Consider the following 27,140-nt stretch of genomic DNA (forward strand, 5'->3'; position numbering starts at 1 on the left):
TGAAACACGCCAACCTTACACTTTAAGAAAAATAAAAACTAGAGATAAAATGTCATCTAACCATCGGACAGAAATTACCTTGCATTTTTTTTCTCTTGCGACACGACACGAAAATCGAAAATTTTATTTTTTCTATAGAGATTACACAGGGATGGCAGTCATTTTGAAATTTACATATCGGTAAATCTTTGGTTATTTGTTTCTGTACTACCAAAATTTGCACGGTGACCCCCGAATTTTATTCATGATTTTGAAAGAGAATGGTCGAAAGAGTCATTGAGGAAAGTTCGAGCAAAAGTTTAAGTCGTTCACTTTCGAGGTGCATACTACCTTAATTATATCCCGGTCGTGTTTCAGCACTATGAAACTTTCATTAAAATGCTAAAAAGGCAAAAAATGCAGATGACCCAGAGAAGGCTGAATTTTATTAAATCGATTTAAAAGCAGGGAATCAAAAACAACGATAAATCAATACACTGATACTTGTGTGTAAATCAATGCTGATACATTTTGAATCCTATGACCTTTTGACCTCAGACACCAGCGAATCACTAACTATTGTAATCACCGTTTCTGGTTGTTTTCTTTGAAATGCATAAACCTATAATGGACTGCTATCGCCGCCCCCTCCATAATATTACTTCACATTTCAATTAAAGTAGTGCGTATTTTGGTAAAAGGTTACGTACCAAAAAGTGCATATCATAAACGGCCACCTTCCCGAAAATATTTTCCCTGAAAACTGAAAAAAACGTGCAGTTTGCCTGTCACATTTTTGAATTCCAAAACAAATTGAAAATGCAAGATACAAAGAACATCAAAATGTAAGACTGTGCGTGAAATTGTGAAACATCAGTCGGTAAATGATAGCAGAAATAAAATTCGAATATTTAGGACATTAAACCTTGCAAGACTGGATGGACTTTTACACTTTTTTGAAGTGGTCTGTGAAAGGGATAGCAGCTGTAACTTTTGGTGATATTTTCATTGTTTTGTTTTGTAAATAAATGTATTTTATCAATTCTCAAAAAAAGGAAGTGAGTAAATACAAAGTCTAGTGAGTAAAACGCATTGTATATGACATGAAACTTTATTGTTGACAAATAAATTTCAGTCCAGACTAAAATTAAGTCGTCAACAATAAAATCTGCCATTACTCACACTTGCAGTCTGTATTGGCAAATTAAGGTAGAACGCGCCTCGGGCACAGATAGTCGGCCTCTCAAATTTCTACAATTCTTCTCTGATCTACCACTTGTTGGGGACTCATTTTAAAGCTCTAGGAGAAAAAAAGACTTTCACCGTGTTAGTTTTTCAAAAATCCGAAATTTAATTTTTCACCCATAGAGTTAACGCAGGAATGGCGGCCATTTTGAATTTCAAATATCGCACAATGTTAGGTAATTTGTTTCGCTAGTTCCAAACTTTGCACGGTGACCCCCGATTGTTATTGTTTATTTGGTGAGAGAATGGTTGAAAGTTTCATTGAGGAAAGTTGAGCAAAAGTTCAAGTCTTTCACTTTCGAGGCGCATACTTCCTTAAACAAGAATTTCAAAAGGATTTTGGAACAGAAGATTTTTTTTCAAACAGAACATAGGTAATTGAAAGTACATCAAAGTTAGAATTTCAAAGTTGCAGTGTTAAGAAACTCTAAATAACCTTTGCATGTCTTTTGAAAACATATAAAAATTTCGATGCCTGGCGGAAAAAGTTCTTCGTCAAGTCGTGGCTATACCCAAGAGCTTCCGGTGACCTGGTTCGCCGTCAGAAGAATGTCACTTTATGTAGAATGCGTCTGCTGCACATGCGTATTGGAGGTATATCGTCACTGCAAACACACTTCCACAATGAGGTAGGTGAGTATACCGATTGTCACCACCAGGTAAATACACAGGCTGTAGACTTTTATCTTCGTTACCTGAAGGTACAAAGAGTACATTGCGATTGTGTATATTATCACCGTCCGCTCTAAGATATCTTAGGCTAATTGAAATCCTGTTGGTAACTTCGAATATTGTACTTTTCCAAAGTTCAGCGTTATGACGTTGTGCCATGGTCATTTCAAAACCGATGTGTTTTAAGCCATGTACTAGACTTCTTTTAGCGTACTAGATGAAAAATAGCGCCAATGTCTCTAAAGCACGACTGACTGTGATTGAAGGTGCATTTATGGCATTAGAGTTTAATTTGTGGGATTTCTGATAAGGAATTTTTATTTGTCTGATCATGGAGCTTGCCTCAGGGTCTGATCATGATCTAATCGATGATCGATCGAGGCCACATTGCAATACATTACATCTAAGAATACTTCCGCGAAGATTGGTTTTTCACTGCCTGTGACATCCTGAAAGTAGTTCGGTAAACTGTTAAAATACAAAATAAGCATAAAAAAATCTATAATTCCCGGTACATTCATCGGATCAACTCGATTTGAACAAATCCCCATCTTCATACATCCAGCTAAGTTGTAACCAACTGTCAGCAACCGCCGTGCAGGGATTCTTGAGTTTAAATGGTTTACGGACACATTTTGTTCTCTAACTATCCATCCATCCTAGCCTACTCTACGGACAGACAGGATGCCTATAGTACCCCTGATTTCATCAGTCGTACTAAAATCCGACTCGACAAGTTCCTTTCCCTACATAATACACGTGAACATAATTTCTTGCCCTCCACCCGACCCCGTTTTGTTCTTTCCCTCTCAAAAATCTCCACTGAACCACCATCATTAACGCTCATCGAACCACAATCATATTGCCGTCTGTATGTAACAGCGGCAACCCCCTGATGGAAACAACTGAATCATGCTCCCTGTACGCCGAGCGAAATATTAATTTTTCCCGTACTTGCACGCCTGCTCATCGAGAAAAAAATACACCCGCTGAAATCCCAGGTGTTAACACTTCTTTTCGCAGAGTTCAAGGTTGCCCTTGAATTTTCGGGGAGGTAAGTTTAAATTCCCAAAGTTATTAACATTTACAGTAAGAGGTTTAAAGTACGCTGAGTGTAATAATAGAAGTACAACGGGGTTTGTAATGTCTGATGTGTCCATCGACGGTATTCACCCTTGTTCAAGTTTTCGATTGTAGATAGTGTCGTGGACGTCTCATAAAGTTTTGCAGCTTTCACTGTTTCACGACATTTCTAAAAATAGCTAGGGTTTGAACACAGATTACTAATATGTGATGGCCCGCATTTACTAATTCACTGATTTTTTCTACTCACGCTGGAGTCGTTTGATATCCCAGAATCCAGTTCTTCGGTAGATTTGTTCGGCAAATCTGGAATATAACAGTGACAATTTATTCGAAACTAGCCAAGTGAACAATAACGACTTAATTAGTCTCTCTCTCTCTCTCTCTCTCTCTCTCTCTCTCTCTCTCTCTCTCTCTCTCTCTCTCTCTCTCTCTCCATCGATCGATATTACATCTAGAGTTTTTTGCCGCAATTTTTGAATCTCTTTTTAAAAGGTTTGGAAAATAATGTCGTAAAGTGAATTCGGAACTTGTCACAGTGGACGAACACGAGCGTCTATATAGCGAAGTTTCCCGTTTGTTAATATAGAAGTCTGCAACGCTTCCGAAATTTGGGGGTAGCGTACGCCGAAACTTCGGAAGATTGTCAGTTCGTGTTAAGGAGACGGGAGGTTCACATTGTAATGTTCTCATTTTGTTTTCTCACTAACTAGAGCGAGATTATCTTTTTACGAAACCAAGATGGTTTGCATTAAGTATTGAGTTATACAGCTTTTACCAAAGACAGCTTTTTAACCTGTTAGTAAGCAGATGACACACAAAGCCATAAATATATGAGGTGATATTTAAATGCGATGAATGTTACCGTGAAGAGAAATGAATCCTCATCCTTACAACAAAATAATTAATGAATATACGCTGTAGGCCCCCATCCCCTGCCGTTTCGTCTATGTTGGTTGAGCCTCGAGCAATTCTACGGGGAAAGTAATTTATTCAACCAACGGACAGGATTCGTTGGACTCCCTTTTCGTAAATCTCACGTCCCGTCAATACCAAAACATCTTCCAAGTTGATTACTTTCAGCTTCCTATTCATGATTTCTCTCCCTTTCTCGTGACAAGCATTATCAAATTGAACCTCGACGAATGCATCTTTAGTAATTTCGACATATATATGCATATTAAGGTAATTTGCGCCTCGAAAACGAAAGACGTAAACTTTTTGCTCAAGCTTTCATCAAGCAAACTTTAAACCATTCTCTTTCAAAATCAAGAATAAAAGTCGGGGGTCACTGTGCAAATTTTGGTACTGGAGAAATAGTTTGAAATTATTTCCCCATACTGGTATATAGCGATATTTAAAGGCCCAATAGCTGTATCTTTTAGCATTATTTTTGTGATTTTACTTCCAAACTAAAACAAGTTTGTGGGAATGTACTCATTGAGGGGTGTTTATACAAGCATAATAAACTGTCCACTGGGACTGCATGTGCAATTTTAAGCAAGATAAATAATAAACGTTTGCCCAAACGTAAAAATGGCGCCCTCGTGCATATAAAGCAAAAACACTGTACGTCATGCATATATGCATTGGAATCTTCACAGAAAAACAGTAGTCCAATATAATGGATAGTGCTGAATGTTTTCCCACTGGGACATAATGTGCTTTATTTTCTTTGTAAAATTACCAGTTTTTAAAAATGGCGGGAAATCAAAATAATGGTTAAAATTCAAATTTACTTGTCCAATTTTTCAGTAGTAAAAGACTATATCCTTTAAATTTGTAGAATTAAAAGAAAGACAAAGAAAATAGAAAGCCTTTTTCAGGTCAACAAATTTCAAGAGTTATAGCTACAGGGGCTTTGAAATACTACATGGCTGCTATTTCTTTGATATCTCTACGGAGGTAAAAAATCACAAAACTAAACCGGTAAAAACTTTCATTACTATATACGCTTCAAAATGAGCCCCTACTAATTGTAGGTCAAAGGAATATTACGCCGCTCACGTACTTTGGGTGTCGCTCGTTTAGTTTTTGCCGAGTCATCGAAGTCAAAATTCGATTATTTGAGAAAAAGAATAAAAATATATCGCAGCATGAATACACCTACCAATAAGTCAAGCAAATATACCGTTCCAACGTTATTTTACATTATTCTTCTTTTTTAATCAAACTTTAACGTTGAATGACTCAGCAAAAACTAAATCAGCGAAACCCAAACTACATGAGCTGGAGTTTATTGTAAAAGTTTTGCTTGGCCGAATAACCTTGACCGTACCCGGGACGCATTCTACACCTTACGGTAGTTCGCGCCTCGAAAGCACTTTCGACCATTCTCTCTCACAGTCAAGAATAAAATCGGGGGCGGAGGTTCACCGTGCAAAACGAGTACTAGAGCAACAAATAACCCAATATTTACCAATATTTGACATGAAATATGGCCGCCATCCATGCGTTATCTTTACTGAGGAAAATAAAATTCCCAACTATCACAAAACTAATCTGCTGAAAACATTATTTTTACTCCCTAAGCTTCACAGTGAGCCCCACAAGTGGTTGGCCACAATGATATTGTAAAACTTTGAGACTCCCGAATAACTGTCCCTGTGCGTATTCTACCTTGAGTAAAAGTGCAGTAAAAATAATATCCACTGACTGTTTGTGGGAGTCGTTCGATAGAAGAGAGCCCTCTAACGTCAAACTTGCTTGACTGAAGATCGCCTAGCTGTGTGGCGTGGTATGGCGTGTTTGTGTGGCTTTAGTAATAACGAATGATAGACTGACTCTTATGTTCACCACTAGGCTCTCTGAGGTAAACTTTAGATGTGTTTGATAAACACGGTGCCTGTGTTGGCCATTTTATGAACTTAGATGTTCAAAATTTGAGTTTTGCCAATTAAAAAGTCAACAAGGAACGCATGTCAACACTGGTAAGCCTTTATCGCTTATGTCGCTGTAAAAATGTAATCAGTGGGAAAATACTGAAAGATAAAAAAGATGCATTGTTGGCGTGACTTTGAAGGTTTGTATGAGCACACAGTCACGTGACACGTACCTCCGCTCCCGTGACTACCTGGCATATCCTTCATTTCTTCTCCATAGAAAAATTAAAATGAAAATAAACGGTAAAAAAAAGATATTTGTTCCGTCAGATAGGGAGGGAGGGAGAAGGAGAGAGAAAGCTGGGAGGAAAACTTTTAGGTTGTAAGGCACTTTCTCAGCACAATTCCAAGCACTGCATCATATACAATAAAACTTCCACCAAACCTCTCAGTGTAGCTAGAAGTAAAGAATAGCACCGCAGACCGCTTAGTCACCAACTATGAAAACCTACACACAGCATGTGCTTTGCCAAGCCAAAGATTGTTAGAATACCATACGGTGGTCAAAGAACTGGCGGGGAAAAGTTGAAAAAGTAGGAAAGTTAAAAACAATCAACAAACATATATATATATATATATATATATATATATATATATATATATATATATATATATATATATATATATATATATATATATATATATATATATTGATATATTGATATGTAACACCAAGTCCGCTGCAGCTGAGTATAGCATGTAAATGTTACCCGCCCCTTGGAAGGTGTTAGTAACATGAAATGCAAAATGATTAAATTGGCAGTTACGACCGAGTGGTAATGTTATCCATCGCTAAATCTTTTTTAAAGTCTTATTTGCAGGGACAATTGCTCTGGTTTTTCATCTGTGACTTGTTCAGTACAACAGATGCTTTTTATCGTTCTTCACCTTCTCCCGAAAGTTCTTAGTACGCCTAAATGTGGAGTATTGGCATTTAGTGACGAATTATCGATATTGAACACCGAGTCAGTTTCGTCCTTTCCAGGATGCCGGCCATTTTTATTTTCGAATATCAGTCAATGTTCCGAAAGTTTGCGCGATTTTTCATTGTGAATGAGAATACCAATAATTGTGAGTTCCATCAAGCAAAGTTTGGCCTTTTCATTTTCAAGTTGCCTATATAAATTCCTGTGTACCCGATTTTAGCTGATGGATATAACAGAGGCGAAGTGTTATGAATTTGAATTTTATTACAGCCTCGATTAGTAGCACCCCGGTGGGTTATAGGCAATGTACTGGATGTTAATACTCGGTATCGCGTCAGAAATAAAATTTCTAAATTTCGTGTTTTCCGTACGCCTTAAAACTGTGTGCCCCGCCAATGTTCACTTTCACCAGTATCTCTCCACCCTGGATACACCAGGCAACAAGAAAGCCTTATACAAAACATGTAAGCCAAAAGTTCTTTGGTACTTACCACGACTTCTGCCATAGCTTTGTTCATCTCCTATTAAAACAAGGTAAAACATGAGTACGTGTTGAAAAAATATCACAGCAAGGCATTCCTGTACACAATTAAATACGTATTTCTGTAATTTAAAAAATCTTTTGCGAAATATTTCCAACACGATTGCATCAAACGAATTCAATATGTATTTCGGCAGCGTACACGACTGATCATTTCAATTTGGGTGGATATCATCATTGTCCCCGTAGGAAGACTATAGATCAGCTGCCACAGTCTCTAGATAACTGTAACACACAACAAAGTAATCAAATTCTTTTTTCTGGAACTTTTCCAACTTTTCAGTCGGTGAGGGTTTAATGAGCTGGCTGTCGATTTTGTAGGATGCGTAATTCTCTGAATAATAAACCATTCAAATGAAACTGGGCTGGTATAACTTACAGTGACCAAACAAGATGTAATTGTTTTGATTTGTTTAAGGCTAAGTTATTTTTAAGCAATAACGTTACAGAAATGTAAACTTTAAGCGAATACATACATACATACATACATACATACATACATACATACATACATACATACATACATACATACATACATACATACATACATACATACATACATACATACATACATACATACATACATACCTTTGAATATGAAAATTGTTCAAGAAAGGAAATGACCACCAAAAATACAAAAATGGTGAACCCACCTGGTTCTCTGTGGACACAAATCACAATTTCCAAAAATATCTGAAAAAGAAAGTGGAATCCGATCCATCCGATGAATATCCAAAGCGAATAGGACGGCATCTTGAAAATGTCTATTCCAAGGCAGACGTTGGCCACTGCAGTGTCAACGGATGGAGTGAGAAAGAAAGATGGAGGATGTCGGATAAAGAGAGAAAAATGAAAATGTATGCTAGGTGAACGTATCATCAAGAAGACTGGAAATAACGAAGCCGAGAAGCAGTCACAGGCCAGCAATAATACTTGAAACATTTTTCTTTTGAAGAATAATGCCAATTTGAGTTTGGTGCTGTCTTGTTCAGTGTTTTTTTTAACCGTTTTCTTTGAGCTTTTGAGGAACCTGTAAATGGGACTTGATCCCGTAGGATTTCCGAATAAATAAATAAATAAATAAATAAATAAATAAATAAATAAAAAGCTGTACGACATACTAGTATTGTACGTTAAGTCGTTACTTTACCTGCGAGGGAATGTGCTGATAATCCAACTGCCCAGTGTGTCCAGTTGAAGATAGGTCGCCTAGATGGATAAGCAAAGTTCAATTTCATTCGTACAAAAAAGACCCAAATAACCAGACAGAGAATATTGATTTTAAATTTACAAAATTTCTATCAAAGTTTATAATTTGAGATATATTCGCGTGTTTTCCTGTGAATTTTGCCGGTAAGGTCACTCCAACTACTAGTATTGTCGAACTCGATCTGAGGGCATACTAGGGGCAACCAATAAGCTTATAGAAATCATAACCATTACTTGTTTTCTACAGGCAAATAGTATTACGCTATTGCTGGGGGGAATAACAGCTGTTCGCGACTGCCCTTCCAGTTTCTGAAAATTTGCCAAATGCTCTCCCCATAGGGAAATCTCCGCCCTCCTCTGTTTGACTGTTCTCTCTTTGGCAGACGCTTTCCCCCTGCCCATGTGTAAACTCCTGATTTGTACTTCCTGCCTTCTTTTCTGGCCTTTGCCTGCTGATGAAATAATAATATAAACGTTTCTCGCCTGCAAATGAGGAAAAGCTGCCTGTTCCCTGCCTACTTTTAGAAAAAATGGCCGCACGCTGGTTCCCTACTACTGATACAAACCCGGAAAAAATTACCCACCTACTCGCCAAAAAGTCGCTTACAAACATTTTTTTTTCACGCACAGCTTTCTTGACAGCCCCTGACCACAGGCCCACGGAACGTTTCGTAGATCGTCGTCGGATAGGAAGTGACTGACACTGTGAGACCGAAGGCCGAACCTCGGTACTGTATAAGAATTCTATTACAGAATATTCTTATACAGTACCGAGGTTCGGCCTTCGGCCTCACAGTGTCAGTCACTTCCCATCCGACGACGATCTACGGAAACGTTCCGTGGGCCTGTGCCCCTGACGCGTGTGGGGTTTTGTTGCATGTACACTGACTGCGTCAAAGCCAGCGTCTTTAGTGCGATACGATGTAAGCTTACGGGCGACGAGTAGTTGAAAATCAGTAGAAAAAATTATGAGGATTAGAATAAGCTGTCATGCCAGTTGAATACAAATAAAACGCATTATCGATCACCTAGGAACGAAAACCCTGACCTCGTACGGGTCAGGTTGGTGATATTTCAGCTTATTTCCACCGGACGACATTTTATTAATGGCTGCATTTTTTAAAGTCAACATTTGTATTGCGCCAAACGGACGACATGCCGATCGTGGCAACATCCAGGGCTCATATTTTGTTATTGGCCAAATGAGGCTGTTTGCCTACATATGTAGACTGCCAATCTTTCACTGATGTGGTCCGATCTAAAAGATAAAAGTGCAAGTTAGACCAACACAACGTACTTTCCAAAAGATAAAACAAAACTTAAAATAAATAGAGGGAGGCCTGTTTCTTACACGGTTTGAACTTACTTCGAAGATTTCGGTTCCGGTCTGCAGAGCGCTATCAAGGGGTTGGTTATGCCCAGTCCGACGGCGATACAGCCGATAGTGGCATGTACGAACGGTAACTGATCGTTAAGATGAACAGATAAAGACAGTGGGAACTAAAATATTAAACTTTGAACTACTATAATGGAAAAACATGCAAATTTGGTGCTTGATCGCATAATTTAACGGTAAAAACTTTCATTTACACTTTATGGAACGTCCAAGTTCAGCCACAGCAATATAATACAAGAGGCTTATGACCCATAGGAAAAGTCTGCCATTTACACAATGAATGCTTGCCTTTACAAATTTTATTAGTAATTTTACGAGGTATGATTTTTTCCTGTCTGTCTATCTGATGTGATAAGGCAGAGCTCTTTTGACTTAAAATAATATATTCTGTGACTAATAAGTTTTACTTATATTGCTGAAGCCAAATTGTAAGAGTTCTGTATTATACCCAGTCCCATATTTAAATACCAATTCTCAGTCTGCCCGTTTCTCTCTCTCTCTCTCTCTCTCTCTCTCTCTCTCTCTCTCTCTCTCTCTCTCTCTCTCTCTCTCTCTCTCTCTCTCTCTCTCTCTCTCCCCCCCCCTCTGGTGGCTCTTGTAGTTAAACTTTAGAAAAAGAAGGCTCTGTCACTGTACATGTGATACCATATTAATCTTTCTACTTACGTCACTGGTGGATTCGTAGAAAACCCATCCACCGACATACACAAATATGATGACGAAAGCAGCACAGAAGCACAGTAGGTTGACAATCATGAGGCCACGATGGAACTGCAGAATATGCATAAACATTGCCAAAATACACGATTTAGTCCTTCACTAATAAGAGCATCAAATCGTAGCGTATATGACAAGGTCGGTTAATGCTGTACAAGTAAGCCTGCGACACTTTTTCCAGTGTCAAATATACTCATAAGTTGGCGGTGTATGATTAGGAAAAACATTTTGACTGTAAAGAAGTCTTGCAAGAAATTAATGGATCAAAAGTAGAATATCGCCATTTAATCTGGAGTCCAGAAAACCAAAAACAGATTTTGCGATGTGTTTAACTCAACTACACACGGTTGCAATGACTGAACTAGGGATGTAGCGGGTCACTATGTCCGCCCACCACCTGCCCGCATTACGAACGAATATAATGAACTAAATAAATATCGAAAGATCGCCTACCGTAAACCAGACTTTTTGACCAAGTAGTGTCGAATTTGGCCACACAGTTTTGAAATAGCGCGCCAATATAATTGCGATACTCGCACAGCCCACCCATCCAAAAATCATCAGCGACCCTGTGTATTGACAAAGAATAGTCGAACTGTAACTTTGGATACATCCGATTTAAATAATATTTATGAATCGGTTGTAATGTTTATCAACCTTTTCATATACAAATACTGTGAAAGTTTGCCTTCCGAAAAGCTCAACTGGAAGAAAATAATGCCAAAGAAGAAGATTCATATCCGCTATGACAAATTGATCATGACCGATAATGAAGGGGCTAAAACTATTTTCAAAGTCGATGAGAATTCAGGACAGGTGAAAGAAATGCGACGTTCGAGCTAGAAGAAAGGCCAAGACCCAAAGAAATCAACATTGTCAATTCTGTTTTGGAACATCAGAGGTCTCAAATCCAGGGTGAAAGACCGTGACTTTTCGTCATTTTGTTCACAGTTTGATGGGTTAAGCTTATAGAAATACCACATGAACGTCTGCCAAAACAAGCTTACATCATGCTGTTCAACCTAGATAACCTTGGACGACATACCTGGGCGACATCTATTAAGCATTTCTTTATTCGTATGGGTTTAGACACTTGTGGTTATCCCAAGAAGTAGGTAGCAAGGAGATGTTTATATCAGCTTTTAAACTTAGAATCTCTGATATTCTTAAACAACAATGGAAAGTCAATCTTATGGACAAACCAAAATTAAGAACATACCGATGTTTTAAGAGTATACTTGAACCAGAAAAATATTTATTATTCAACTGTAACTGGAGAGTAATTCAAGTGTTTGCTCGTTTTCAATGCTCTGCACTCCCTCTAACTATAGAAGAAGGAAGACATAGGAACATTGATTCGTCAGCCAGACTATGTATTTTTTGTGAAAAAGATGACGTCGAAGACGAATATCATTTTCTTTTAGTGTGCCCACTGTATGAAGAGTTACGAAAAAAATACCTACCTATCACAATCAGTCTAGAACCGAATTTTTGTAAATTCCAGTCTGTAATGACTACGACAAATGCGGAATTGACTTTGAACATCTGTTATTTTGTATACAATGCTTTTAAAGTCAGAAAGGAATTTACTTTTATATCTTAATCACAACAGTCTGCCTTTGATTATTTTTCTTTGTTTGCAGAAAAGATTAGCAAACTAAAGACATTTACCTCTGTATGTACATTTTTGTAATTTAGTATTTGATGTATCCCCCTTTGCAAATGGGCCAGAGGCCTTGGAAAGCAAATAAATATTCTATACTATTCTAAAAAAAGACATTCTATTCTATTCTACTGTGAATTCCTTTCCATATGCAGTCTTACCGAAAGGCACATGTTGATGACGTCAATGGAAAGTAATTCGAATAAAGGCCAATTACTGCATCACATTTGAATAAGATTGATCCGAACCATTGCAGAGCACTCGCCTTTACACCAATCCATTAAACATACTGCCCATACACATTATTCTACTAACACTTACACCTAATCTGCCCACCTATCTATCTATCTATCTATCTATCTATCTATCTATCTATCTATCTATCTATCTATCTATCTATCTATCTATCTATCTATCTATCTATCTATCTATCTATCTATCTATCTATCTATCTATCTTTCTATTTATCTATGTATACCTACCTACCTATCGACCGACCTGCCTACCTACCTATCTCTTACTCCCATCTTACGTCAACCGGCTGATCCCTACTCAATCTTGAGTTTCTTCAGTGGTAACCGATGCAACGACATTAGAGAATTCTCGAATGTGCAATCTTACCGTGGGTTTTAATAGCCGCCCTGGAGCCAGATCCACCACCGGAAGTACCGACATCGGTGAAATTAACCGGACTGTCGGAGATTATCGGTGACCTTGTATGTTTTGAGAGTTTAGCTGTAAGATAGAAATGTATTTTGGGAGTTTCTGAGGGGAATGTTACTACAAAGAAACAGTAGAATACTCTGTAATGAATTCATGACCTGCAGAGAAAGATGACGAACTATTGAGGGCAAAAATTTAGGACGACATGGGATGGAACACGTGCGCGCAGCTGCGTTGGATCGAAGTGTGAGGCCGAAGGCCAAACCCTCGGTACTACACTAGTAATGAGGTTCGGCCTTCGGGTTCACACTTCGATCCTAACACTGCACGCATCTGTGGATGAGAACAGATCGGTAAGCCTCGATGAAGGGAGGTACGGGGCATGGGGACAGAGATGATAAAATCGAGTGGTGCTGACGTATGAAACCAACGTCAGAAAGACGATATTGACCGACTTGAAGTACAAATTTGAACTTGTTAATAAAACATTTCCCGAGGAATGGAGAGAGAGAGAGAGAGAGAGAGAGAGAGAGAGAGAGAGAGAGAGAGAGAGAGAGAGAGAGAGAGGTGTTTGTGTGTGCGCGCGCTTATCGGCGTCTTCAACACTGTCACTGTAAAAGAGAAAGAGAGACAGACAGAGACAGAGACAGACAGACAGGGGTCAATAAGTTGGTCACTGGTTTTTTTTATTCCTATGTGGGTTTAATATAGTGACACATGTTCCAGTGGTATATTGGAACAGCGAGCAAGGGAGAGACAGTCTGACAGATTAGACAGAGAGGCGTGATGTCATACTCACGGGGATTTATGTCACGTCGTGGGCCCCTTGCCACCAATAAATAATATACACTGGTGTAAAGATTGAAGAAATCATCCTCGCGGCCTTCTATGTTGTTCAGACGGGTGAATATACATTCAATGACGTCATCATCGGTTGATGACTCGAAGTTTCTGGTGCCGTTCTAAAAGAAAAGGGAGTTTCGGAAATGAAAGTGCGTGTTACTAGTACTGGTAATTTGAAATTTATGTAATGTTGCTGATGAGGTATGGGATCACTTACCGATAAGTTATCTATCATTATCATCATCAACTTCATTATCATCATTATCATCATCATCGTTATCATCATCATCATCATCGTCATTGTCATCATCATCATTATCATCATTATCATCATCACCACAAATAGCAGACTCGAACACTTACTGTATCTAGCTGCCTGTTGCTATACCCAGGATTATGCGAATGATCAAGTACTACGCTTGAGTCAGCTAACCGAAGACATGCCCATACGTCATCATCTCCCTGATAGAGACACGAGAGAAACAAAAATATATGTATAGACACTTCGATATTCAAACGTTGGCACAGAGCCATCTCTCTCTCTCTCTCTCTCTCTCTCTCTCTCTCTCTCTCTCTCTCTCTCTCTCTCTCTCGCTGGTGGCTCTTGTAGTGTAACTTTGTAAAGAAAAAGAAGACTCTGTCACCGTACATGTGACACCAGATTATTCTCTCTAATTACGTCACGTGTGGAAAGTGTGACACTTTGACTTTTGTCCACGATTAATCGTTCGATTGTGACGAGTTATATTGAGTGAACTTGGCACTAAAGTTGACCCCAGAATCAAATGATTAATTTTACGCGGAATATACACGTTTCCAGTTATGACAGTTTGCCTAAAATTAATCATTGGCTGCTGAGGGGTCACTTTTAGTGTCAAGTTTACGACTCCCTGCAAAGGGAGCTGGTATCCATGAACTTGACATTGAAATTTACAGAAAGTTCGTAAACTGCCAATTTTACATACATCTGCTGAGTTATATTCATGTTAACGTTCTCATATCATATCTTTTTAAACTACAAGGTTGTTTTTTACATTTCGTTAAAGTTTGCTGTTATTGACACAGTTCCACAGATAGCTTATGTAAAATATGTCCCCCAAACTGTCTTTTGTAATGTCTGACACCCCGCCCAGCCGTGTTGTAAAACTAACCCCCCCCCATTTCCAACGACACCTCTGTTAAAAATGGAGGCTCCCTTAAGTTGGTCACGTGGTGCCAATTTCTAATTTCAATTTGCAGTTAACTTTGCACAACTAGAGGTTTCGTTGGTGACATCTCTACTAAGGAAATCATGTGCAACGATACTCAGAAAAACAACACCAAATTTAGCCTTTTGCCTTATTCGTAATCCCATTCGCATTAAACAAGATTGGAACTAATTTGGGATAATTAGATGGTAAGGGACCGTCTCAGATTGTCGCAGAAGTTCAAGAAACGAAATTTTTTCGTTTAGATCAAAACCTCCTCCCCCTCCCCTAAACGAAACTTCAAAAGTGCGAAATGTTCATGTCTGCCTGAGAGTACAATGTTGCATTTTGCTATAGCTACTATAGACGTATTCCCCTTGCCACATTACAATTAAAGTAATCGATCAGATTTGAGTACTAACAGGGCATTTTACCACATAAAAGTTTCATTTTATTTTACTTTCCCTTTTTGCATCTCTTGTGCTGTTCTTTGTCTTTGTGAACACGCAATTTGTACTTGGTAGGGGCGGTAAATAAGCGAGAAACTTTGACAAGGGGGCCAAGGCATGTTCAATCATATTGAAACGACTATGACCAGGTGCATAACAAGTGAGAATAAAGACATCTAGTGGTTAGAGCAGACGCTTATAAATAGCACATTTTTAAAAAGATTATACTTTTTGTCTATGTATATAATTTGATGAATGAAATGTTTCGAATACAATGTTCCTATCGGTAAATTGTGTTTGGGGCACAAACGAGATGGAAACAGTTACAAATTTGTTGGCACGAGTGTGCAGTTTTTCTTTAATTTAAAATAAACACACGAAAACTTGTGATCACAAAATAAAAGTGCGAAAGTGAAGTTCACTAATTGAATGGAGGTCAAACCCCCTCCCCCCCCCCTAAACGAATAAATTTCGCTTTTGAACTTCTGCGACAATCTGAGATGGTAAAGTAATGTCGGTTTAATCTGCAAATATAAGCTTATCTGCTTTTCTTTTTAAGTTTTACACTTGTTTTTATGAGTAATTTGTAATATTGCAACATTCAGCTGTAAGGCACCTAACACTTTTGGGAAATTTGAAAAATATGAAAATCCAGTTATCCCAAATTAGTTCCAATCGTGTTATTATTGATTGCAATTAAGGTTGGCCCTGTTGGCCGATAAAGATACCGCGCTGAACGTGTTATTCTTAATTCAGAAATACATTGCTGTAAAAGAACATTCAAGATCAAAATTTGGTCCATTTGAAATGTAAATGGTTGTGTGAACCAGTGAAACAATGAAATTTGCCCATATTTCGACTGTCATTCTTTGATTTCCGAGTGAAAAAAGTGGTTGGCCGAATAATGTCACGGATGTTGGACGGTGTAAGAACGCGTTGCGTGTTTGACTCACGTTGTCTGCCTTTCACACTTTCGTTCTCGTTCAACGTTTTCACATTCGGGGGGGGGGGAAGGCTCGACACAACTGTGACAAAAGACCATTACCCTTGAGGCAAAAATACTAATGCAAGTTTTTGTTTCTTGCTTCAAGATCATGGCATAGCCCAAGAGGTCGCCATGCTTTCCGTCAATTGGCTTCAACATTTGATGTTTTTTCCTGCACTACTCTAAAAATTCAAAGCTTTATAGTGTGTATACATGTGACGTCTCATTACGTCATTCCTGCTAGCTGAATGTGGTCCGGACTGAAACCCATTCATCAAAATGAAATACTGCATATTGAACTCTATTGTATTGGAAAGATAAATTTGTATTTCAAAGTAAATCGCGCCTCGAAAATGAAAGACTTAGACTTTTGGTTAAACTTTAACCAAGTAAACTTTAAACCATTGTCTTATAAAATCAAGAATAAAACCTGGAAAACTGTAGTACTAGAGAAACAAAATTACCTAATATTGTCGATATTTGAAATTCAAAATGGCCGCCATCTCTGTGTTATATTTATTGGGGCAAATAAGATTCCTGATTTTCTCAAAACTAAGCCAGTGAATGCTTATTTTACTCCTTAAGCATCAAAATGAGCCGAAACAAGTGGCAGGCCAAAAGAATATTGTAAAAGTTTGAGATTCAGAAATATCTCTCTGAGGCGCATCAGTCTGGAAAACATACTTGTTTTCCAGAACAAAAGTAATGAATATATTATCGAAGTTAAGCACTTAAAAGATTTCCGATGGCAAAAAAATGATAGGTACTTCGATATAATACAAACCATTCTTTGATCATACGAAAATCCAAAGCCGACATAGTCTTCATCGTCAATAACATGTCCCAGAATGCCAAAGTCGGTGGCGCCTTCGTTGGCTTTCCACGTGACCAAGACGTCACAATCCGAATTCTCGCAGTCTGCGGGATCTTGGAAGCATCCTTTCGTTTCGCCACAGCCATCGGTCGTGACGAGCTGCTCGGCCTTCGAAGTTTCCAAAAAAAATGAAATACTTGTCAAGGAGAGTGATATAATTACTACGACAATTTCAACAAAACACGTTTCTCTACGATTATGCAGAATCCTGCAAAGGGTCGAATATGAGACAATCTGGTGAAATTGACAAGATTGTGTTGATATTGGGGAATTGTTATCGTGACTCTGGGCAACAGCGGCATCTCGCAAACCTACCATGATGCATTTCTGATAGAGTACCTACCATATTATTATTGTTCAAATGTTTCTGAATATTAACTTAACGCATGACAAACTTCAATCCAGAATTGTACTGTGTAGTCTGTTGTCGCTCATGAAATTGTCAAGTGGCTCAACTTTCGTTGCAACAGTGAGGCAGTATGCGCTTAGAAAGTCAAAGACTTGAACATTTGCTCAAACTTTCCTCACGGAAACTTTCAACAATTGCGTTTAAAAATCAAGAATAACAATCAGGGTTCACCGTGAAAATTTTGTATCAGAGAAAAATTTGCCTTAAATTAATTTACCAATATTTGAAATTTAAAATGGCCGCCATCTCTAAGTCAATTCTAAGGGAAACAACTAAATTCTCGATTTTCACAAATGTAAGACAATGAAAAGTTTATTTATTCTAAGAGCTTTGAAATCCCCCACAAGTGTTAGATCAGAAAAGAATCGAAAAAAAATTTGAGAGTTCGAATACCTGTCCTCGGGGTGCATTGTACATTTTAAAAAAGGCATGATGTCATTGTGGTGTTTCGTGTTTCTTATCGAGTTCAGACCAAACAAAACGTTTTTGATTTTACTGACTCACCTCTCTTCCAGAGATAACAGACAGGCATATCGCGATCAGTAGTGAAATAGTGACAGATCCACGGACCATATCACTGATAATTTGTGATTTCCACATGCCAAATGGCGGTAGTAACACAGACACCTAATTTACGCTGTAACAAATAAAAAAGACATTATTTTCTCAGATGGGAGTGGTGTCCCACTCGCTTATCGCACAGCTGTGATAAACGATGCACTTTTTTCATAAAAAACCTTAATCCCAACCAATCTACAGGTCACTCCGTCGCCTTGAACTTTGCCCTGGAATGAGTCAACATGGCACACATGGGTAATTTATTAAGGTTGTTGTTCTGGTCCCGTTGTGAGGATACCAACGAATATTCGTTTTGCCATGATGCACGTCATTCTCAAAGATACGATTACTATGTTGGAACTTCTGGTTTGTCCTGGAGCGGCGGCCCTAAATTTCGTGACGTCATCACATCTGGGATTCGAATGTGTCTTTATGTTTCGATATTGTACTGCTCACTGCTACATGTTTTCGCTCACTGATCGATCTTTCAGCTGATTCTTCGAAATAATCTACAAAGAAGCTAAACACACACACCTGAGTCACTACGATGCAGAAGCCAATATTTTAATAACTTGCTGACGTTTTGGTCTTAGCAAATTGCGGTCAGTTACTGCAGAAACTTTATCAAGTTTATCAAGGTAAACACCCATCCCTGACTTTGTGATATCATTTAATTCGAAGAACAAATATGGCCTGGTGAAGTTTTCGCGTGTTTGTTTTTAGATTCAGTGCAGGAGCAATCTGGGTAATAGGCACGAGGCAATGAATTGCTGTGGTTTGATTTGATTCGATGAGTCAAGCCAAAAATGATTAATTTTTCATTTTGAAATAGTGATTTGTGATGCCGTTTCATCAAATTTAAATCACCATGATCAAGGCCAACCCCTTTGTGACATATGATGTAGCCCTGCTACGGTCAGTGTGTGAACATGATTATGCCAATTATGCCAAATTGGCATAATTTACTACTTGTGAACACTTGGCGGCGTCCCTTACTCGAAAATCTTCTATTTTAAGAACTTCGAGGCAAGTGCGAAGCTGAAAAGGAAGAAATCCAAAAGTTTATGGGCTGGGAGTTTTGAAAACTGCACTGATTCAGTGGAAGGGATCGATATTTCGAACAAGGTTTAGCAGATCTTGGGGGTTGGGTTTGGAAACAGCAACAAGTTCAGAGAAAACGGGAAAATAGTGATGGTAAAATTTACGAATTGCCTAAAGATCTGGAATACTAGAAATCTGTCCTTTAAAGGCAGGGCAATAGTAGCTAATATGCTGGCTGCATCGAAATTATGGTACCTGGCATCATTTGATCACGTACCTAAAGAAATAATCAATGAAGCAAATAGAAAATTATTGAATTTTATTTGGAGAGGCAAACGAGAAGTTATGAAAAGGGGCATTTTCATTCAAAGATATGATGACTGTGGCAAAAAAGTTGTCGACGTTGAAGAAAAAATTAATGCACTTCAATTGAAGTGGCTTACGAAATTATTTGAGATTTGAGAAAAATCCAGACAAGGAAACCCCTATAAAATGGGCAAGCTTATCAAAATATTTCATTGCGAATTTTGACAATAAACTGAATAGTGATTATCACTATCTTCATCTCAATTTCAAAGTCAACAACTACCGAATTCCAATGGTGTATGGGGATATATGGAATACCTGGAAATCACTTGGACTTACAAGAGTGAATTTACCAACATCAAAGACAATCTACTTAGAGAAGTTCTGTCGTACAATGAAAATATAAAGAACGAAGGAAGTGTCCTCTTTTATGAAAAATGGAGAAAGAGTAGAATTTAAAGGCTTAAAGACATCTGGAATGATAATAGGAATGACTGGCTTCAACAATGGGAAATAATTGCAACAATTAGAGGAGGTACAAATAGACATGTGCAAGAGGAAGTTAAGACAGAATATGAAACACTCCTAAATTCTATTCCAGATTCCTGGAAACAAATCATCACTTCTAATATCCAAAATGAAGAAAACTATGATATTTTAGACTTAGAGAATTATGGTCTGACAAAGTGATGTCAAAACCAAGTCACTTTATTGGAAATTAGTCGATAAGAAATGAAATTAAGTCAAAGGTCAAAAATGGGCTGAGAATCTAAGTCTCACTGACAGTTACAAAGCTACTTTATTCAGTTGTCATAATACAATAGGAATTGTAAGCAATTCAGTAAATGATTTAAATTGGAGGATATTTCATAGAAACCCAGTCACAGGAAGCTTGGCCAAAACTTTTAATTTAAGTGATGGGAAATGCCACATTTGTGGCCAAGAAGAAACACTGGAACATATCTTATTTCAGTGTAAATATGTTAAAGAAATCTGGCAGAAATGTATTTCTTTCTTTGTCAGAAAACATAAATTTGATAACAATACAAATATCAAAAGATTAGCAATTGCAGGAATTGAAAATGATAATAATGCAACATCAGACATTATATACTGTACAGTATCACATCCGTTGTAAAATACAGTTTGGAATATTATAACTACTGCTTCTCTTGATGGGATTAAAGTTCCTTTTCAATCCTATGTTATGCAATGAAAATGTTACCTTTCCTCATGGATGAATACATTATATTTCACTTATAAGATGATGAACAAAGCTGAGGATTTTATCACAAAGTTTTTTCAAGCCTTGAAAGACTGGAAGGAGAAGGATGCGTGCTGAATGTATCTATATGATGATCTTTTTAGTTAAATGACTGATTTTTTCAGACAAGTTGCATTGTTATTTTGTTCAATCGCTTGACACATTCACAGTTATGTAGATTTGTTTTATATGCCATTTTGTTGGAATAAATTTATCTGTAGAAAAAAACCGTTAAGAAGGCAGAGCATGAATTTCCCTAGCCAAACCCTACTCTTCGCTTTCAGCCTTCGCCACGACTCCGAAAAGCGAAGTATAGGGTCTAGTCTAGAACTTGCGGGTCAGTCAGCCTAACATGTAGGTCAACATAAACTATTTTCTGATACGTCACCGAGATTCTTCTCATTGCATTGACGGTGACTGGTTAAACTCTGTGTGAACGACTACTGATGACAACTCAACAGGGTGGCTTGAACTTTGAACTTTGTCCTTCAACAGGGCAAAGTCGTTCTTCTGGAAAATCAGTTTGTCGATTTTGTCAAATCTGTATCATGTATCATGTGAGATGTCAGATGGGCCATTAGATCTCAACCATGATTGTATCCCTTCTATCTGCCGCCGCCAGTGTTGTCGTTGAATCCGTCGCCACCTCGTAAAACACCCAATGTAGTCTGGCTGTGTGGGATACGTTCATATCCTATAGACCGGGAATCTTCCATTCTATTGCTCTAAAGGCGCCCCAGTACAGGCGGAGTAGATATTCATCGATCGGCTTCTCTAGAGTCAATACCCGAAAATTTGACGGTTGTTTTGTTTTATTTTTTCCAGCTCCGGGTCGCTCTGTGAAGCTCCAGGCAATATGTTTGCGTAAAAAATATGGCATAAGATATGGAATTATATCGCGTGTGTTGGATTAAGAATGATGGAACACGCAAGAATATGATGAAAAACCAAAGAAATAAAAATACTGTGTCAGTTTCTTGTCTTTCATTATAGGTTATTTTTTGACTTGTTCATTTTATGATCCCTGGGAATCATTGTTAATGGCGTTCTGTTATTCCGCTTCCTAGAGACCGACCAATTCCGTCACATACTTTACCTTCCTGTTTAACTTGTGACGTAACTACAACAGAAGTGAGATACCTGCCTGTGTCTGTGACCCGATTAAGCCGGACCGTAATATACTTAGTTCATCCGCCACATTGATATTGTCATGTTTAAGTTTCAAGTTTCTGGTGTATCGCATCGGTAACACACAAATGGTGAATGCTATATTTGAGAGAAAGCAATGTCTCTGGTGTTCCTCTATTTCGTGTGATAGCATCTGGGACTCTTGTTGGTTTATTTCTTGTGTAAGACTCATGTATTCCCCCATCATGCATCTATCAATAGTTTTATCACTTTTCACAAGATGTTTAATTATGGAGGAGACAACCCCGTCTTTGATGACATCACACCCATAGTACCTCATACATACATACATACATACATACATACATACATACATACATACATACATACATACATACATACATACATACATACATACATACATACATACATACATACATACATACATACATACATACATACATACATACATACATACATACATACATATGTTTATCGATCACCGTAAACTTCAGTCAAAGGGGTAAAATAAGCGCTGTCGTAATCACGAATGACATGTTCTTCATATTCAAACAATATTTCAAGAGATAAAGGAGGTCGCATATACGTTGACAAGCTGGTTTATCTGTGCGAGCAGACAATCAACCAGGCGACCCGTTGCAACCATCATGTGACAACAAACTAGGTTAGTAACTGACCCAGCTCACCTGAATAACAAAGCAGAAGGCTATTCTTGGCTTTGCAGGGCAGACTGAAGGTTTTCGTCAAACGTCGATCCTAGCCACTTGGCCTGTCTGCGCCGTCCATGCAGTGTAGAGAAATCTCAGGAAGACGCCGATGGTAGATCGTCCATGTAGCCGACACGAACACGAAGTGTGTGTTACCGGCTATCAAAAACTATGAAAAATAGTAAAGAATGAGCTACAAAATCACTATCAGTTTTAAGTTGCAGGTAGAATAAGTCTGTGCCTTTGTAAAAAATACTATAAAAATAGTAGAAAGTGAAGAACCAGCTGAAAGTTAGTTGAGGAGACCTTGACCGCATATCATTTGCATCTCATTGTCGGCTACATGGACTATGTGCCACGCCGATACACTGCTAAAACGTATCACAGGGGTGGTTCCTCAGACTGAAATGATGTAAGGTTAATCGTACTTTTCGTGTTAATGTTTAACTGTTTTCTATCGGAAATTCAATCGGCCATTCTGCAGAATGTGTTTCAAAACCCCCTTTTGTTGTGATATTTTTGATTTATATATATTGTACGGCCATGAGGCAATATATATCTGTAATCATGAGTCAGAACCAGTGACAGGTTGAACAAGTGAAGGACTGGTCTAGACGTCAAACGCACGGCGTTGAAAGTCTGCCCTGGCGTCGTTTCTACCACAATCAAACCGCGCCATAATGTTGAACATACACTATCTTTAAGAGATAATTCGTTCAATCTTTGTTCGAATTGCAAGTTTTGCTATTTTTTACGGATTTTGCATTATTTGTAAACTTTTCACCTGAACTAAACACTGTTCAGCCGACTGCCAAGTGAATATTTTTCTTGCACAACATTTTTCATTGATATTTTCTCTGCAGTGTTTTGTTCGTTTGTTTGTTTGTTTTTCACATTTAGTCATCAACTTTCAAGATCTCTCGGTTGATCCCCAATTTTTTACATCCACAGAGCCTTATAATCAACAATTAGGCTAGGTAAGATTCAAGTTGGTATGCCTAGAATTATTAGGCTATGTTCAAAAAAATGGTAGGGGGCGCTGGAGGAATTCGGGGGGATTCGAAAATTTTTGGGGGTAGTCGAGGGTGGACTTGAAAGTTTTGCTCTGCCTAAAGGGGGGGGGGAGGGGGCTGAAAATATTTTGGCTCCCAACATTTTGATGTCGTTCAATGGTTCTAATGTGAGTAACAATTAAAATCTAGAACCGTTTTGTCGCATGAAATCGTATATGGACCAATCACGTAACCCAATTAGCAGAGTCGATCGACTCATTTGGCGCGATACAGGTTACGTGATTGGCCCATATACGATTTCAGAGGCCTGGCGTAGCTCAACGGACAACACGGCGACCCTGGCGTTTTAAACTCCTCATGCAGAAGAGCAGAAACTGGAAGTTATGGTATGGGCACGGCTTCAGATATCGCCGCAACATTGCTTTCTTTTTGATCGCACATTTATTTTACACGTTGAACTTTAGAGCCCCATTCATGTCCTTCCCAACTGGCATGGAGTTTTGCTCATTTGCAGTGAGACGGTCATTTTATGCGCGGTTGGAAAAATTATATCACCGGCCATGTCATGGCGTTTGCGACCATTGAATCACATCCCTTGGGGAAGTATAGGGAGTAGTGGTACTGCCGTCGCATGTTCATATGTTGCATGAGCTCTTCAGTCAATCATTTCAATCTTTTTTCAATATGCTGTTGTCTCTCACACTCACACGCACATACATTATCTATCTATCTATCTATCTATCTATCTATCTATCTATCTATCTATCTATCTATCTATCTATCTATCTATCTATCTATCTGTCTATCTATCTATCTATCTGTCTATCTATCTATATTTAACGCTTATTTATAACGCTCTGCCTCAGCATCAAGCACTGTAATTTCCCACGAGGACATCTGTATAGTTCGAGATATATATATATATATATATATATATATATATATATATATATATATATATATATATATATATATATATATATTTATATATATACATATATATGCGTGTATACATTTGTCTGTTTATTTGTTTGTATGTTTTTTTATCTATTTATCTATTTATGTCTGTCTGTGTGTTTATTATTTATTATGTATGAGTATGCTTGTTTGTACGTTTTTCAATATTTTGTTTATTTGTTTGTTTGTTTTTTTGTTTGTTTGTTTGTTGTTTCCTGAGTACCCTGTGATTTTACTCTATATTTGGTAAGAGAATGGTTGAAATTTTGTTTAAGGTAGTATGCACCTCGACAGAGAAAGACTTAAACTTTTGCTGAAACTTTCCTCAATGAAACTTTTGACCACTCTTTTACCAAAGCAAGAATAAAACTCAGGGGTCACCGTGCAAAATTTGGTACTTGAGAGATAAATTACCTAAGATTTCTCGATAAATTCAAAATGGCCGCCATCCCTGCGTTAACTCTGTGGGGCAAAATAAAATTTTCGATTTAGAAAAACTAAGACGGTAACAACTTTTCTTTCACCAAGAGCTTTAAAATGAACCCAAACAAGTGGTAGATCAGAAGAGAGTTGATAAAATTTGAAAGCCCGAATTTCTGTCCTCGAGGTGCGTTCTACTTTAAGGAAAGTTTGAGCAGCAGTTTAAATATTTCTGTTTCTAGTCGTATTCTACCTTTAATTCCCCTTTCTCTCTCGATCTGACATGTACCTTTTGTATTTATCGAATCCGTGTTTGTTCTGCCCGATCACTGATAAAGTGATGTCAATTTTAGTGCACAAACAGTAAAGTTTACACAGGTCACTTTTCTGCAAAACGACTTCTGCATTTTCAAAACCAACAAGTTCATTAATTTAAAACGATTATTCGCCTGACAAGGTGTCGGCAAATGGTGCAGTGGGTATGAGAATTAAATGGAATAGCAGCCGACAACAGCGTTGTGATGGATATTTTCCCCGCCGTAACGACTACGCACAGAACCAAATATCGGCTTCATGACTTTCACCGTGAACGTAGTGGACGCTGCATATAACTTGCACACTGCGCAACGGTAACCCAGCGAGTCGACCTGAAGCACTAGATATGAACTGAAAATGCTCACGTGTTTCATTATATATTGCAGTTATGTGTAAATTTTAACCTTTGCCACATGTTTGCAACTTCATTGAAAGTATTATGATCAACGTAATGAACAATAATCACCGCCGATTAGGTCATGAAGTATACAAATATGTAATTAGCTGAAATAAAAATATCAAAGTTCTTTTACTGCTGTCATTGTATCACCACTTTATATAGCAAGTGTAATTACCGTTGGCCAAGTCCTTCAAGCCATATATGCCGAGCTGTGAAAGCTCATTAGACATGCAAATTATAAATTAGCTGACATGAAAATGTGAAATGACTTTTGATATTGTTTTAACCTGGTATAATCATCAATGTACATAGCATGTTTTGCCAACTTTGATCAAGTAAATCCAGTATATATCCCTAATAAGCAAAGGTCATTAAATATGTAAATGAGGAATTGGCTTAAGTAAAAATGCTTAATGATTTTCAACAATGTTGTATCATGGTATCTGCAATATATGTAGCAAGTTTTGTAAACTTTGGTCAAGTTGATTCAGATATATATCTCTAATTAGGAAAGTTCATTTAATATGCAAATTAGGAATTGGCTGAAGAGAAAATGCTTAATGACTTCCAATAATATTGTATTATAGTGTCTTTAATGTACATAGCAAGTTTCATCAATTTTGATCAAGTCAATTCAGATACATATCCCTAATTATAAAAATTCACTTAATATGCAAATTAGGAATTGGCTGAAGTAAAAATGTTTTTTTTTTATTTTCAATAATATTATATCACAGTATCTTTGATGTATATAGCAAGTTTCATCAACTACAATCAAGTTAATTCAGATATATATCCCTAATTTGGAAAGTTTATTAAATATGCAAATTGGGAATTGGCTGAAGTAAAAATGCTGAATGACTTTCAAAAATGTTGTATCATAGTAGCTTCAATACATGTAGCAAGTTTCATCAACTTTGGTCCGGTCAATTTAAATGTATATCTCTAATTAGCAAAGTTCATTAAATATGTAAATTAGGAATTGGCTGCAGTTAAAACGCTTAATGACTTTCAATAATGTTAAATCATAGTATCTTTAATATACATACCAAGTTTGGTCGATTTTGATCGAGTCAAATCAGACATATATCCCTAATTAGGAAAGTTCATTAAATATGCAAATTGGCAACTCTCTTTCATGTCACCCCTTAATGGTTCCCACTACTAATATATCTTGGTGTGATCAACATTTGTAGCCAATCTCATCAAATTGTGTGTAGTCGTTTTTAATGAATATCCCTTTTTTCTAAAATCATTAATTATGCAAATGAGCAAAAAAGTATGCAA

The 27,140-nt window shown here is 37.7% G+C and overlaps 1 protein-coding gene across 4 annotated transcripts; it reads right to left on the reverse strand.

Annotated features, from left to right (window-relative positions):
- Positions 1 to 397: 397 nt before the first annotated feature.
- Positions 398 to 23,131, reverse strand: LOC139114455 (ferric-chelate reductase 1-like). Of its 4 annotated transcripts, none has more exons than XM_070676203.1 (15): positions 22,728 to 23,131; positions 18,228 to 18,360; positions 17,225 to 17,422; positions 14,183 to 14,281; positions 13,776 to 13,938; positions 12,935 to 13,048; positions 11,104 to 11,219; positions 10,600 to 10,704; positions 9,904 to 10,001; positions 8,479 to 8,537; positions 7,982 to 8,116; positions 7,279 to 7,308; positions 6,035 to 6,073; positions 3,230 to 3,285; positions 398 to 1,919 (listed from the first exon to the last, which is right to left on the reverse strand). In XM_070676203.1, exons 2-15 carry the CDS (start codon positions 18,321 to 18,323, stop codon positions 1,827 to 1,829), a joined length of 1,401 nt encoding a protein of 466 aa, XP_070532304.1. In that variant the 5' UTR covers positions 18,324 to 18,360; positions 22,728 to 23,131; the 3' UTR covers positions 398 to 1,826. The 4 variants fall into 4 exon arrangements, with proteins under 4 accessions (XP_070532304.1, XP_070532306.1, XP_070532305.1 ...); XM_070676205.1 differs by having other exon boundaries at positions 6,035 to 6,070; positions 22,728 to 23,130; XM_070676204.1 differs by lacking the exon at positions 22,728 to 23,131 and adding an exon at positions 18,816 to 19,200.
- Between the last annotated feature and the right edge of the window lie 4,009 nt (positions 23,132 to 27,140).

The sequence above is a fragment of the Ptychodera flava genome, chromosome 16 (assembly GCF_041260155.1).
Source record: "Ptychodera flava strain L36383 chromosome 16, AS_Pfla_20210202, whole genome shotgun sequence".
Taxonomy (NCBI): Eukaryota; Metazoa; Hemichordata; class Enteropneusta; family Ptychoderidae; genus Ptychodera; species Ptychodera flava.

Excerpts from the sequence above, each read along its gene's own strand:
- LOC139114455 (XM_070676203.1), bottom strand. The coding sequence starts at position 18,323 with ATGTGGAAATCACAAATTATCAGTGATATGGTCCGTGGATCTGTCACT. Across the intron at positions 13,049-13,775 it reads ACGACGTGACATAAATCCCC|CTAAACTCTCAAAACATACA; the intron begins GTGAGTATGACA and ends TCTATCTTACAG. Across the intron at positions 7,309-7,981 it reads TTGTGTCCACAGAGAACCAG|GAGATGAACAAAGCTATGGC; the intron begins GTGGGTTCACCA and ends TTGTTTTAATAG.